This window comes from Zootoca vivipara, chromosome 1, assembly GCF_965207765.1.
Source record: "Zootoca vivipara chromosome 1, rZooViv2.hap1.1, whole genome shotgun sequence".
Classification (NCBI taxonomy): Eukaryota; Metazoa; Chordata; class Lepidosauria; order Squamata; family Lacertidae; genus Zootoca; species Zootoca vivipara.
In genome coordinates this window covers 113,243,719-113,257,255 of record NC_142582.1, presented here as the reverse complement: position 1 = coordinate 113,257,255, position 13,537 = coordinate 113,243,719, and the positions used below count along the sequence as shown (strand labels likewise).

The window sequence follows — 13,537 nt, the reverse complement described above, 5'->3', positions numbered from 1 at the left end:
GGTTTCTGGCAAAATAGAGTGTTTCAGGAGCTGTGGGAGTTACAGGGCTGCTGTTGACTAGGAGAGTCACACAGTTTGGGCCAGTCTGTCGAAAATTAGGAATCTAAACTTTAAATCAAAGAAGCCATAGCTTCAGGTCAGTTTATCTTTTGTGTAAATTACGCATATTCATACAAGCAGCAGCAACAACAACAACAACAACAAAGGGAAATGCAGCTTTTGCACATTTAATGATGTTTTCATTATTTTCTTGTTTTCCAGGTCCTTATATATTTAAAAACACCGATACTGAGAAAACAGTGGTGATTCCAGGCAGCAGCAGTTTCTTCATTGTTCAAGTTCTGGATGACAAAAATGCTTTAGGAGATGCTACTATGCCTAATAGGGTGCTTTTAAATACAGACATTCCACCTGGGAGGTGGTTCTTGTATGACTTTGGCACTGTAAATAACAGAAAATGGAAAATTGTTGTTGACATATGTAGACATACAATACAACAGTTTGATGACCTACCACGCCATGCCATTAAATACATGGATATTGGGTCAAAGCTGGAATTTAAATTCAGAGTGACTCCAGTTAATCTAGGTAAGACTGCATATATATATTGTCTCTCCGCTCTTAAGTATTCTATATAAAATATCTGAAAGTGTTTGAAATCATATGAAAGCAAACTCTTTATAAGTTGTAATCCTCACTCTAATAATTTAACTGAAATTCAGCAAAATGTATTTTTCATATATTTTTATATATGATGGCAGCTAACAGATTGAGGTTGAATCCTGACAAGACAGAAGTACTGTTTGTGGGGGATAGGAGGCGGGCAGGTGTGGGGGACTCCCTGGTCCTGAATGGGGTAACTGTGCCCCTGAAGGACCAGGTGCGCAGCCTGGGAGTCATTTTGGAGTCACAGCTGTCCATGGAGGCGCAGGTCAATTCTGTCTCCAGGGCAGCTGTTTATCAGCTCCATCTGGTACGCAGGCTGAGACCCTACCTGTATGTTCGTTATCTCTCACTTGGACTACTGCAATGTGCTCTATGTGGGGCTACTTTGAAGGTGACCCGGAAGCTACAATTAATCCAGAATGCGGCAGCTAGACTGGGAGTAGACTGGGAGTAGTGGCTGAGACCACATAACACTGGTCTTGAAAGCCCTGCATTGGCTCCCAGTACGTTTCCAAGCACAATTCAAAGTGTTGGTGCTGACCTTAAAGCCCTAAACGGCCTCGGTCCAGTATACCTGAAGGAGCGTCTCCACCTCCATCAATCTGCCCGGACACTGAGGTCCAGTGCTGAGGGCCTTCTGGCGGTTCCCTCGCTGCGAGAAGCCAAGTTACAGGGAACCAGCCAGAGGGCCTTCTCGGTAGTGGCACCCACCCTGTGGAATGCCCTCCCACCAGATGTCAAAAAGAAAAATAACTACCAGACTTTTAGAGGACACCTGAAGGCAGCCTGGTTTAGGGAAGCTTTTAATCTTTAAGAAATTAGTGTATTTTAATATTTCTGTTGGAAGCCACCCAGAGTGGCTGGAGAAACCCAGCCAGATGGGTGGGGTATAAATAGTAAATCATCAGCAGCAGCAGCACCATCATCATCATTATTCTTATTCTTATTATTAAAATAATTATAACCCAAATTTATCAGTGCTTGAGAGAAATTCACAAACTATCAAAGCTTATCTGACTTTCATAACTTTTGCAGATGTTGCATGCTGTGTGTGCGTGCGCATGTGTGTGTGTGTGTGTGAAGGATTTGGTCATTTGTATCCAAAACCATATTCCATTAAAAATCCTTCAAAAATAAATTAAAAGTCAGATATATGCACAAATATCTAAAAAAAAGCACCAAACAGAATTCTGTGTGCAATAACAAATCTTATATTTCCATCTTTCAAAACATAGCAAGTCCTAGATTTGCATTGGATAACATTTTATATTTCTGTAAGAGGAGTTCAATTTGTTATATCTATTAATTCAGCCATTGAAATAGCAAAGGCTTTCAATTTTCTTATTCGTTCCTTCATTGATGGTATATTGGAAAATATGTTATTTTTTGCAAGGAATTCATCTTGATTGCTAATAGTGCTGTTGCTAGAACAAACTAAAATGATAAGAGCAGGTACCCTGCCGAGCACCTTTAGTTAAATTAAATGCCGATGAAGTAATCCCATTCGTATAAACTCTTCAGAACAGATCTGTTTATTCATTATGTTTGTCAGATGCTTCATACAAATCTCAGAACTCGAACGTAATCTGTTCCGAAAGACCATTCAACTTCTGAAACATTTGAATTCCAAGGTGCAGCTTCCGATTGGTTGCAAGAGCTTCTTGCACTCAAGTGGAAGCTGTGTCAGACGTTTGAGTTCCAAGGAATGTTCAAAAACCGGAACACTTACATCCTAGTTTTCGGCATTCAGGAACTGAAACATTCAGCAACGGAGCCGTTCAAGTTCCAAGGTTTGACCATACCATGAAGAATGGTACTGAAAAGCCACTGAGAACTCCAAGGGACAAGGTCACACCTCCCCTCCATATCTGTCTTGGTAAAGATCACTCCACATGGCATCCAAGGCAGTTTCTGTGCCAGAACCAGGCATGCAACCCAACTGAAATGGAGCCAGAAAATCGGGGCTTGGAGGTAGCCGCCTACCAACCACTTGAACACCTTCCCCTTTATTATGAAGAAAGGTTTATTTCAAAATGTATATGTCATATAGATTATGAAACTAGGGATATCCTATTGACTCCCATCCTGCCTACAGATTTTTCATATCGATTTTTCATTTTGATGTGCATTTGTACACAGATCAGCCAAAATCCTCAAGTATTTTTCAATCCAACTGCAGTCTCAGAGTGGAGCAATGTTTTTCCTCTTGTGTGAGGTTGTTCTACAAGAAAGAAATATTGGAAATAAAAATCATTCTCATTGTTGCTTCCTTCCACAGCGTATGATGTGTTTCATGATAGGCTATTGTGGGTAGCAATTGGAAGGCCTTCTCTACTGGATGTGAGCGCAAAATCTTACTTTGATGACAACAATAGCAATTTAATCAAGATCACTGTTCACAGTAAATTTTTTGAACAGGTAACATGCAGCCGGCTCTGTTCAGAGTACCTTGATAAAGTACACTCAGCTTTAATGTGCGTTGAGACTCCAAAACACGCAGTCTTCTCCCCTTGTTTTTGTATAAAACAAACTTACGTTGGTTTTAGATCAGTTTACACTATGGCTTGGTTGCTGGATGTGTTAAGAATTGGTTGCAGATGTGAGTAGGTTTGGCGGTGAGCTGGCAGTGAGGGGCCAGCTTGTGTGTTGGGAAAAGGCATCGGGTTGGATACTTAGTGTAACCTGGGGGCGAGAGGGAGCCTCTCCTGCTGGACATGTAAAAATCTCATGGTACACTGGTAAAGACGTCTGGGTTGAAATTTGAAGGTCCAGATGACGTGAGGTGGGGGTGATGGGCCAAAGGACTTCCGTTCAGTGGCCACGGGCTGTCAGCTTAGTTTACCAGCATCTTGAGGGAACCCTTAACCCAGGACTGACCCTTGTGAATAATCATCCAGCAGTCAGGTAGGATGATTTGGGATACACACTCAATGCCTATGCCAAAACCTCATGACCAGTTTATTTCCAAGTTCTTCTCATGTTATTTTTGTTGCTTCCCAGTTCCCAAGGCACACTACACATGGGCTTGCAATCGCCCTCCTACAAACACCTTTTAAAAGCTATAAAATGTTAATCAGCCAAATGCCTGAGAACGGATTTCACCTGGCACCTAAAGATATGCAATGAAGGTGCCAGGCAAGCCTCCCTAGGGGGAGCATTCCACAAATGGGGAGCTACCGCAGAAAAGGCCTGCTTTTGTGATGGCACCCTCCAGGCCTCTTGTAGAGAAGGCACATGCAGAAGGGCCTCAGGTAATGATCGCAGGGTCCTGGTTGGTTTACATAGGGCCAGGCTGTTCTTGACGTATTACAGTCCTGAGCCGTTTAAGGCTTCAAAGGTCAAAGCAGCACTAATTGGCAGCCTTTGGGGGGGAATGCAACACTGATACAAAAAACAGCCACTCATAGTGATGCACTCCTTTTAATAGCCCTCACCCAACCCTTAATCATCTTCAGGCACCAGTTTAGCACAGACACAGCTATATGGTATAGGACTGCACTGCAAGGATTACTGAAAGCAATGGGATGCAAGTTATTCATGACTACAGTGTGACTGTGTCTTACACAAGTTCAAAGCAGTCTGCATATCTGCAAAAATGTGTATACTCAAATCATTGGAACTGGACCCCTTCATGAGCATCCTGGGGCTCCAGAAGCCCTGAAGTGCTCTTGCGAGATCTTACACATCCATCCAAGTTCTCTCAAAATCTCCCAGGAGCACCCCAGACCCGTTATGCAGATAGGCAAAGCATGGCATAGATAGCTTTAAAGTTTTTTTTTCCTGGTGCAAAAATGGCTTTTAAGCTCTCTGCCTTGCTTCTCAAGCAAGGTGCTCGCCTCCCGCCAGCTCCTTATTCAACTTGCAAGATTTCAACCAGCCAGACTTCAACTGCATATGGTTGAAATCAGGCAAGTTAAATGCATGTAAGACATGGTCGTACTGTGGTTCTATTGTTATGAATGGGGCCCAGTCCCAGCTAACTTTACCTGATGTGTGACCCTTGTCTTGGTATGGATATATTCTTTATCATAGGCTTCTTTTGGAGTATTACATTAAGAATATTTAATATTCCTGTTTGAGAGGCATTTGTCATATGAGAATTCTTTTTTTGCAATAATTTTTATTAAGTTTTCCATTTCTATGTTCATTACATTATATTCATTACATTTATCATGGCTTTAAATTCTTACATTTCCAATCAAATAGAAAGAAAAGAAAAGGAGAAAAGAAAAGAAAGGGAGGGGAAAACATAAAGCTAGAAACAAGAATAAAAATATTATTAAGTCCAATTTCTATTCAACTTTATATGTTGGACTTCCATTCTTCTTTCTTCTGTCTTCCGTCATCTTTCCCTTTTTCGCAGACATTTTCACAGTTCGTTTTAATTTTCTTCTCTCTTTCACAACTTATAAACATAACATTGAATATACATACAGTATATAACCTGGCTTTTAGTCAATCATGTATTTACTATACCAAATTAATGAACTTCTTTTTAACAAGATAAGATAAGATAAGATATCTTTATTGTCATTGTCCCCTTGCGGGAACAACGAAATTACTCGGTTGCTATATCCACTCCGATAAAGCATTCCGCATAATCCAAAATTATAAAAACCTAATTAAAAACAGTAAATATAATACAAAATAACAAGTAAAATAAGATGACTTCAAAGTCCAGGCTTTCCATTTAAGGCCAAAATTGCTCTAGAGAAGAAACTGTTCCTGAGACGGCTCGTTCTTGCCTGCATTGTTCTATATCTCCGTCCCGATGGCAGGAGCTGAAAGAAATGGTGACCAGGGTGCGTTGGATCTCTTGATATATCTAGTGCTTTTTTATGGCACCTGGTGGTGTAAATTTGTTCTAAGGTGGTGAGTGAGCAGTCAATAATGCTCTCTGCTGTTTTAATAATTCTACACAGCCCTGCTCTGTCCTGGGAAGTACAGCTTCCGTACCACAAACATAAACCGTACGTGAGCACGCTCTGTATGGCACAGTGATAGAAGGCAAGCAGCAGCTTTTGTGGAAGATGGTTTTTTCTTAAAATTCTCAAAAAATACAGTCTCTGCTGCGCCTTCTTCACAAGCCCCCTTGTATTAACACTCCAGGACAGATCCTCCTGTAACTCAATGCCTAGAAATCTAAACGTATCATATGTTATGTTTTAATATTCATACCCTGTTATCTTATTGTAATAAAGTATTTTATAACATCTAGTTATGAGGTTGAATTCATTTTGCTACTATTCATACATTCAACACATCTTACTGATATATTTTTACATATTTCTTTTCATAATGTTTCTTCGCCCTACTGTCAAGTTTTTGCTGTTGATTTAGTTTTTACCTTGTATCCAATTTTTTTTAAGGAAAAAGTCATATGAGAATTCTTAAAAATATTCCAATGGAAGACAGAATTTGGATTTCTTCTAGTACGTACAATGCACGCATGCTGTGCTGGCGAAATGAATGCAAATGCTTTACGTCAACAACCATGCTTGCATGGATAAGGCTCTATGGCAGCGGCCAGCAAACATTTCTACCAGTGGGCCAGCTCACTGTCCCTTAAATCTTCTGGCGGGCCGGACCACACACACACACACACACACACACCCCGGTGGAGGGGGGATTCTCTCTCTCCCCCAGCCCCTCCTCCTGATTTCCTACCTCCTCTGGCGGTGGTTAGGATCCAGCAGCGGTGGTGGCTCTCCTTTCAGGGAGAGCTTTCCCAGGCACCAGGCGCGGGGCCAGCAGGCACGCCAAGCTTTGGCCGAAGCCTGGCGACGCGCCTGCGGGCCTCTCTGTCCATGGCCGCGTCACTGGCCAATCTGGAGGTTCGCCGCCCATGCTAGTGTTGCGGCCCACCCAGAGGCGTCCGTAGCTTTGAATTGGCTGTGGGAGCTTCCTGAAGCCAATCCAAAGCCACACGCATGCCCATTGCAGAAGTCAGTCCCCGCGCGGCGTGGCATCGCCACTCCGCACCAGTTTAGCATGGGGACTGACCGAGTGGGCAGCAGGGTCCTCAGGGTAGATTAAAGAACCTTATCTGGGCCTTGGGTCTTTGTTTGTCGACCCCTGCTCCATGGAGTCAGCTACATTACAGTAGTTGAAAAACAGCGCTTTCAGTGCGTTTTATAAACATGCAACACCAGATGGTGTTGAAGAAAAAAACAAACAAAATTATTTGCGATTTTCCATAGTGTTTGGTTTCGTTTGTTATAACAATTTGATTTCTGCCCTGTGTATAGATCCATCCCATGATGGGAAGCTAATTATATTCATCTATGTTGGAGACCAATTAATGTTATGCTTTTTCATAAACATCCCTAGGGTAAAACCACCATAGCTGTGATGATCCCATTGGGATCTCTCCGATGTGAAGTGACAACTATCGTCTTAACGCTGAAGAATTCCTGCTCCTATCTTAAATCAATGCACTATGTTCTATCTGCTAAAACATCTCCTTCGGACTGGCTAGTTGAGGATGCCAGCACTGAACCAAATGGCTCAGCAATTGCCAGACTTTTGAAGAAGTTACCGGTAAGTATCCTAAATTCTATATGTTAGTTTAGAATTCTTTCCTGCCCTTTCTTAAATGTTCTGACTAGGGGAAGGGCACAGATGTACCCATTGTACTGTGAAGCCCTGGGATACATTGTTCCAAAGCCACACCCAGGCACAAGACTCCTGAGTTGCATGGATTTAAGTGTGACCTATGAAACAGAGAGCGATGCTGAGGACATGACTGCACTCTCTGGCATCTGTGTCAGTGAAGCAGACAGGTAAAAGCTAACTTTTCTTCTGATAGAAAGCAGGGTCAACATTTCCAACTGTCTTTTTTAAAAAATCATTTTTTAATAATGTTTCATTAATAACAATCCTATGGAGGATTATCACATTAATTGGATCCCTTCCAGTCGGGATTCAGGCCTCACCATGGGACTGAAATTGCCTTGGTCGCACTGGTTGATGATCTCCGGCAGGCTAGAGACAAAGGTGAGAGCTGTTTCTTAGTTCTGCTGGATCTCTCAGTGGCTTTTGACACCATCAACCATAACATCCTTCTGGACCGTCTAGAGGGGTTGGGTGCTAGGGGCACTGTCATACAGTGGTTCCGCTCCTTCCTCCTGGGCCGTGTTCAGAAAGTGGTGGTGGGGGATGAGTGTTCAGACCCCTGGGCTCTCACTTGTGGGGTGCCTCAGGGTTCTGTCCTCTCCCCCATGCTTTTTAACATCTACATGCAGCCGTTGGGAGAGATCATCAGGGGGTTTGGGCTGGGTGTTCATCAGTATGTGGATGATACCCAGCTCTACCTCTCTTTCAAATCAGAACCAGTGAAGGCGGTGAAGGTCCTGTGTGAGTGTCTGGAGGCGGTTGGAGGATGGATGGCGGCTTGAGATTGAATCCTGACAAGACAGAGGTACTGTTTGTGGGGGACAGGAGGCGGGCGGGTGTGGAGGATTCCCTGGTTCTGAATGGGGTAACTGTGCCCCTGAAGGACCAGGTGCGCAGCCTGGGAGTCATTCTGGACTCACAGCTGTCCATGTTGGCACAGGTCAATTCTGTGTCCGGGGCAGCTGTTTATCAGCTCCATCTGGTACGCAGGCTGAGTCCCTACCTGCCTGCGGACTGTCTCGCCAGAGTGGTGCATGCTCTAGTTATCTCTTGCTTGGACTACTGCAATGCGCTCTACGTGGGGCTACCTTTGAAGGTGACACGGAAACTACAACTAACCCAGAATGCAGCAGCTAGACTGGTGACTGGGAGCGGCCGCCGAGACCACATAACACCGGTCCTGAAAGACCTACATTGGCTCCCAGTACGTTTCCGAACACAATCCAAAGTGTTGGTGTTGACCTTTAAAGCCCTAAATGGCCTCAGTCCAGTATACCTGAAGGAGCGTCTCCACCCCCATCATTCTGCCCGGACACTGAGGTCCAGCGCTGAGGGCCTTCTGGCGGTTCCCTCGCTACGAGAAGCCAAGTTACAGGGAACCAGGCAGAGGGCCTTCTCGGTAGTGGCACCCACCCTGTGGAATGCCCTCCCACCAGAGGTCAAAGAGAACAACAATTACCAGACCTTTAGAAGGCATCTCAAGGCAGCCCTGTTTAGGGAAGCTTTTAACGTTTGATTTCTGTATTATAATGTTTTGTTGGAAGCCGCCCAGAGTGGCTGGGTGAACTCAGCCAGATGTAAATAATAAATTATTATTATTATTATTAGTTTGATTTTTTAATTTTTTTTAATTTGTATTAATAAAGCCTTAATAAAAACAATTTATTTTTAAACAAGAAAGAAATCTATGCTGCTGGTAATAAGTGTATGAATACAGGGTTGGGGAGATGACACAATGGGGAAACCGGTCATATTTTTCACCATATAATTTCCCCATTTTATTCATTTGCAAAGATTATCACACGAATAAATTTATACAACCAATTAGAAAACATCAAATCATTGACCCCCCCTTTCTGTATGTTTACTTATGTTTTATCTATTTACTATTTATCCTTTGTATTTTATTTAAATTATTTTCAATACACGTTTTTATGTCAGTCTCACTAATGATTTAAGTTGTTTGCAAAAATTCTTCAAATTATCAATACATTTTCCCCATTAAAATGTGCTCTTTTTCGTACAGCCAAACTACAGGCCACCATCTGTTTTGGGAGTTGCTGTTCCACTCACAGAAAACTTTTATAATGCTGACCCCAGCAAGCCTAAACTGAGGGATTATTTTACAAATTCAAAAGTAAGTCTTCATAGCTACTCCTGTAAGAGCTTTGAGAATGTGCATTTTTAAAAATTGCTGTTTTGCACTCTGTGCTGTTGCATGTTTTTTACATACACATGCGGTCTACACATGCCTTGTATAACTCAAGGGGCTTGAATAACCCAGAGGAGCTATGAGCTATGCCATGCAGGGCCACCCAAGATGGACAGGTCATAGTGGAGAGTTTTGACTAAACGTGATCCACCTGGAGAAGGAACTGGCAAGCCACTCCAGTATCCCTGCCAAGAAAACTCCATGGACAAAGACAACAGGCATATAAAAGTTATGACGCTGGAAGAGGAGCCCCTCAGGTCGGAAGGGGTCCAACATGCTACTGAGGAAGAGCGGAGGACAAGTTTAAGTAGATTCAGAGCTGATGAAGTGGCTGGGCCAAAGCCGAAAGGTCGCTCAGTTGCGGATATGCCTGGAAGCGAAAGGAAAGTCCAATGCTGTAAAGAAAAATATTGCATAGGAACCTGGAATGTAAGAACCATGGATGAAGGTAAGTTGGATGTGGTCAAAAATGAGATGGCAAGAATAAATATTGACATCCTGGGCATCAGTGAACTAAAATGGAAGGGAATGGGCGAATTCAGTTCGGATGACTATCATATCTACTACTGTGGGCAAGAATCCCGTAGAAGAAATGGAGTGGCCCTCATAGTCAACAAAAGAGTGGCAAAAGCTGTAATAGGATGCAATCTCAAAAATGATAGAATGATCTCGATACGAATCCAAATTTTAACATCACAGTAATCCAAGTTTATGCACCAACTACCGGTGCTGAAGAAACTGAAATTGACCAATTCTATGAATACTTACAACACCTTCTAGAAATGAAGAAGAAGAAGAAGAGTTTGGATTTGATATCCCGCTTTATCACTACCCGAAGGAGTCTCAAAGCGGCTAACAATCTTCTTTCCCCTCCTCCCCCACAACAGACACCCTGTGAGGTGGGTGGGGCTGAGAGACTTCAGAGAAGTGTGACTAGCCCAAGGTCACCCAACAGCTGCATGTGGAGGAGCGGAGACGCGAACCCGGTTCCCCAGATTACAAGTCTACCGCTCTTAACCACTAACACCACACTGGCTCCAAAGAAGGATGTTCTTCTCATTACAGGGGATTGGAATGCTAAAGTAGGGAATCAAGAGATAAAAGGAACAACTGGCAAGTTTGGCCTTGGAGTTCAAAACGAAGCAGGGCAAAGGCTAATAGAGTTCTGTCAAGAGAACAAGCTGGTCATCACAAACACTCTTTTCCAACAACACAAGAGACAACTCTACACATGGATATCACCAAATGGGCAGCATCGAAATCAGATTGATTATATTCTCTGCAGTCAAAGATGGAGAAGCTCTATACAGTCAGCAAAAACAAGACCTGGAGCTGACTCCAGGTCTCAGCTTCTTATAGCAAAATTCCAGCTTAAACTGAAGAAAGTAAAAAAACAAACCACTGGGCCAGTAAGATACAATCTAAATCAAATCCCTTATGAATACACAGGTTTGGAGGAACAGGTTTAAGGATTTAGATTTGGTGGACAGAGTGCCTGAAGAACTATGGATGGAGGCTCGTAACATTATACAGGAGGCAGCAACAAAAACCATCCCAAGGAAAAGGAAATGCAAGAAAGCAATGACAAACCTAGACAGCATCTTAAAAAGCAGAGACATCACCTTGCCGACAAAGGTCCATATAGTTAAAGCTATGGTTTTCCCAGTAGTGATGTATGGAAGTGAGAGTGGGACCATAAAGAAGGCTGATCGCCGAAGAATTGATGCTTTTCAATTATGGTGCTGGAGGAGACTCTTGAAGGAAATCAGCCCAGAGTGCTCACTGGAAGGACAGATCCTGAAGCTGAGGCCTCAATACTTTGGCCACCTCATGAGAAGAGAAGACTCCCTGGAAAAGACCCTGATGTTGGGAAAGATTGAGGGCACTAGGAGAAGGGGACGACAGAGGATGAGATGGTTGGACAGTGTTCTCGAAGCTATGAACATGAGTTTGACCAAACTGCGGGAGGCAGTGCAAGACAGGAGTGCCTGGCGTGCTATGGTCCATGGGGTCACGAAGAGTCAGACACGACTAAATGAGTAAACAACAACAACAACATACACATTTTTTAAAAGAGTTCTCATAAAGAGGAGAATATTGAAATTCAACTTCCAGATGAGCATTTCTATAGAATTTGCCCCAGAACTCAGGCATCCTGCTTGCGCATACTATAGACTCAACATCTGTCTGCCTCCCACTATAAATAGCTGGTTTTTGCATATTATTCTAAGAAAAATAACCTGAAAACTTGGGCTTGAATCCTTATGTTTTAACTTTATGGCCAATTCATATCACTTGCCGAACCTTTACAGTAATAGGATAGGTCAGGATCAGAACATATGTTGACACAATTGCCCAACTACTATTCCACACACTCAAGGTAAATATACTTTAGAAGCCATGGAAAAAATTTGAAAGCACCCAGAGCAGCCAATATGAGCATTTCCCTTTTTTTGCCCTAGGTGAACTCTACTGCCCCTCCCCATTTTAGAATCCTCCATGTTTTCCTGTTCTATCAACAGGAGGCAGTAGAGGATTGCATGGATAGCTCCTTTTGCACTATTCCATATATTCAGGATAATGATATTTTACATCTGAGAAAAGACTCTCAAAGTCCACAGTATCAAGGCTGCTTAAGAATATGGAGAGAGTAGAGAAGAAAAAAGGAAAGGCTACAAAACAGGCAGAGAACTTCATCTGCAAAATCATTTGCCCTCACCCAGGAGCCCCAATGTCCATTCAGCTCATTTGTCTCTTGCTCAAGAGAATGCTTCTCTTCTACCCAACTACATATTATGCTTCCTCTTCACTAAGAAACCAGAGTTATACATAGTTCTCTTTGTCTTGACTCTCTCTTTCTTTCTGAAAACCCTTTTCCACCCAATTTGAACGCGCAGAGCTCTCCAATTCACTGATAGTTGAAAAACTATAGACTGATTCAGAGGCCAAATGATTTCCATTGCGTATGTTGGTCTACCTTGTAAGCACAGTCGAGAATTGCCTTGATTATCCCTTCTTTGGGACACAGGTGGCGCTGTGGTCTAAACCACAGAGCCCAGGGCTTGCCGATCAGAAGGTTGGCGGTTCGAATACCCACGACAGGGTGAGCTCCCGTTGCTCGGTTCCTACTCCTGCCAACCTAGCAGTTTGAAAGCACGTCAAGTGCAAGGAGATAAATAGGTACCACTGCAGCGGGAAGGTAAGCGGCGTTTCCATGCACTGCTCTGTTTCACCAAAAGCGGCTTTGTCATGCTGGCCACATGACCTGGAAGCTGTCTGCGGACAAACACTGGCTCCCTCGGCCAGTAAAGCGAGATGAGTGCTGCAACCCTAGAGTCGTCCGTGACTGGACCTAACGGTCAGGGGTCCCTTTACCTTTACTATCCCTTCTTTGCCATCAAAGATCTCTGAATGAGAAGAAGGACTCAGATATATCCAGTTTACATATGTTTTCCACAGAATTCTGGACAGTACAAGCAATGTGCTGGCAAGTCAAAGCGCTCCGAATGTGGATGTACAGAAAATATGAAGCTGTCATTTTCTGTTGCCTTTTCTGATTGCAAGGAGAAGGTAAGGGCTATGCCTACATGTGTAGCTTTTTGTTTGTTATTCTGAGGAGTTATATAGTATCCTGGAACCATTACATCCAGTATGTAAAGGATATAAAAATAACAGTACATTAAGAAACCTAAGAAGATAAAAATACCCTTAGCTAGTGCTGAGAAGATGACAATGTTGTGGTAGGCAAACATCTCATGGGGAGAGAATTCCTCAAATGGGGCCTCATAACCAATGAATCCTTTCTCTGGCTGCCTTCTGCCCTACCTCAGATGGTGGGGACACCCGAAAAAGAATTTCTAAAGACTCCCATGGTTCTTCAAGGTACTGGGTTCCCAAGCCGTATAGGGCTTTAAAGGCAAACTTTCAATGCTGTTTAAAAATGGACTGGTAGCTAGTGAAGCCTTTTAAGCCACTCACAGTTACTAACTTAGCAGTTGTATTCTGCAGTAACTGCAATTTCTGAGCAGTCTCCAAAGGTAGCCC

The 13,537-nt window shown here is 43.1% G+C and overlaps 1 protein-coding gene across 1 annotated transcript in view; it reads left to right on the top strand.

Moving 5' to 3' along the window:
* The window catches only part of LOC118075231 (cation channel sperm-associated auxiliary subunit beta), a 42,887-nt gene extending 35,568 nt beyond the window's left edge, over nt 1-7,319 (top strand). Inside the window, exons 18-20 of the mRNA XM_088655245.1 lie at nt 262-588; nt 2,945-3,084; nt 6,997-7,319. Of these exons, the coding sequence (XP_088511371.1) occupies nt 262-588; nt 2,945-3,084; nt 6,997-7,233 (704 nt within the window). The 3' untranslated portion in view covers nt 7,234-7,319. The remainder of the gene's footprint in view (nt 1-261; nt 589-2,944; nt 3,085-6,996) is intronic.
* Nucleotides 7,320-13,537: the final 6,218 nt, after the last annotated feature.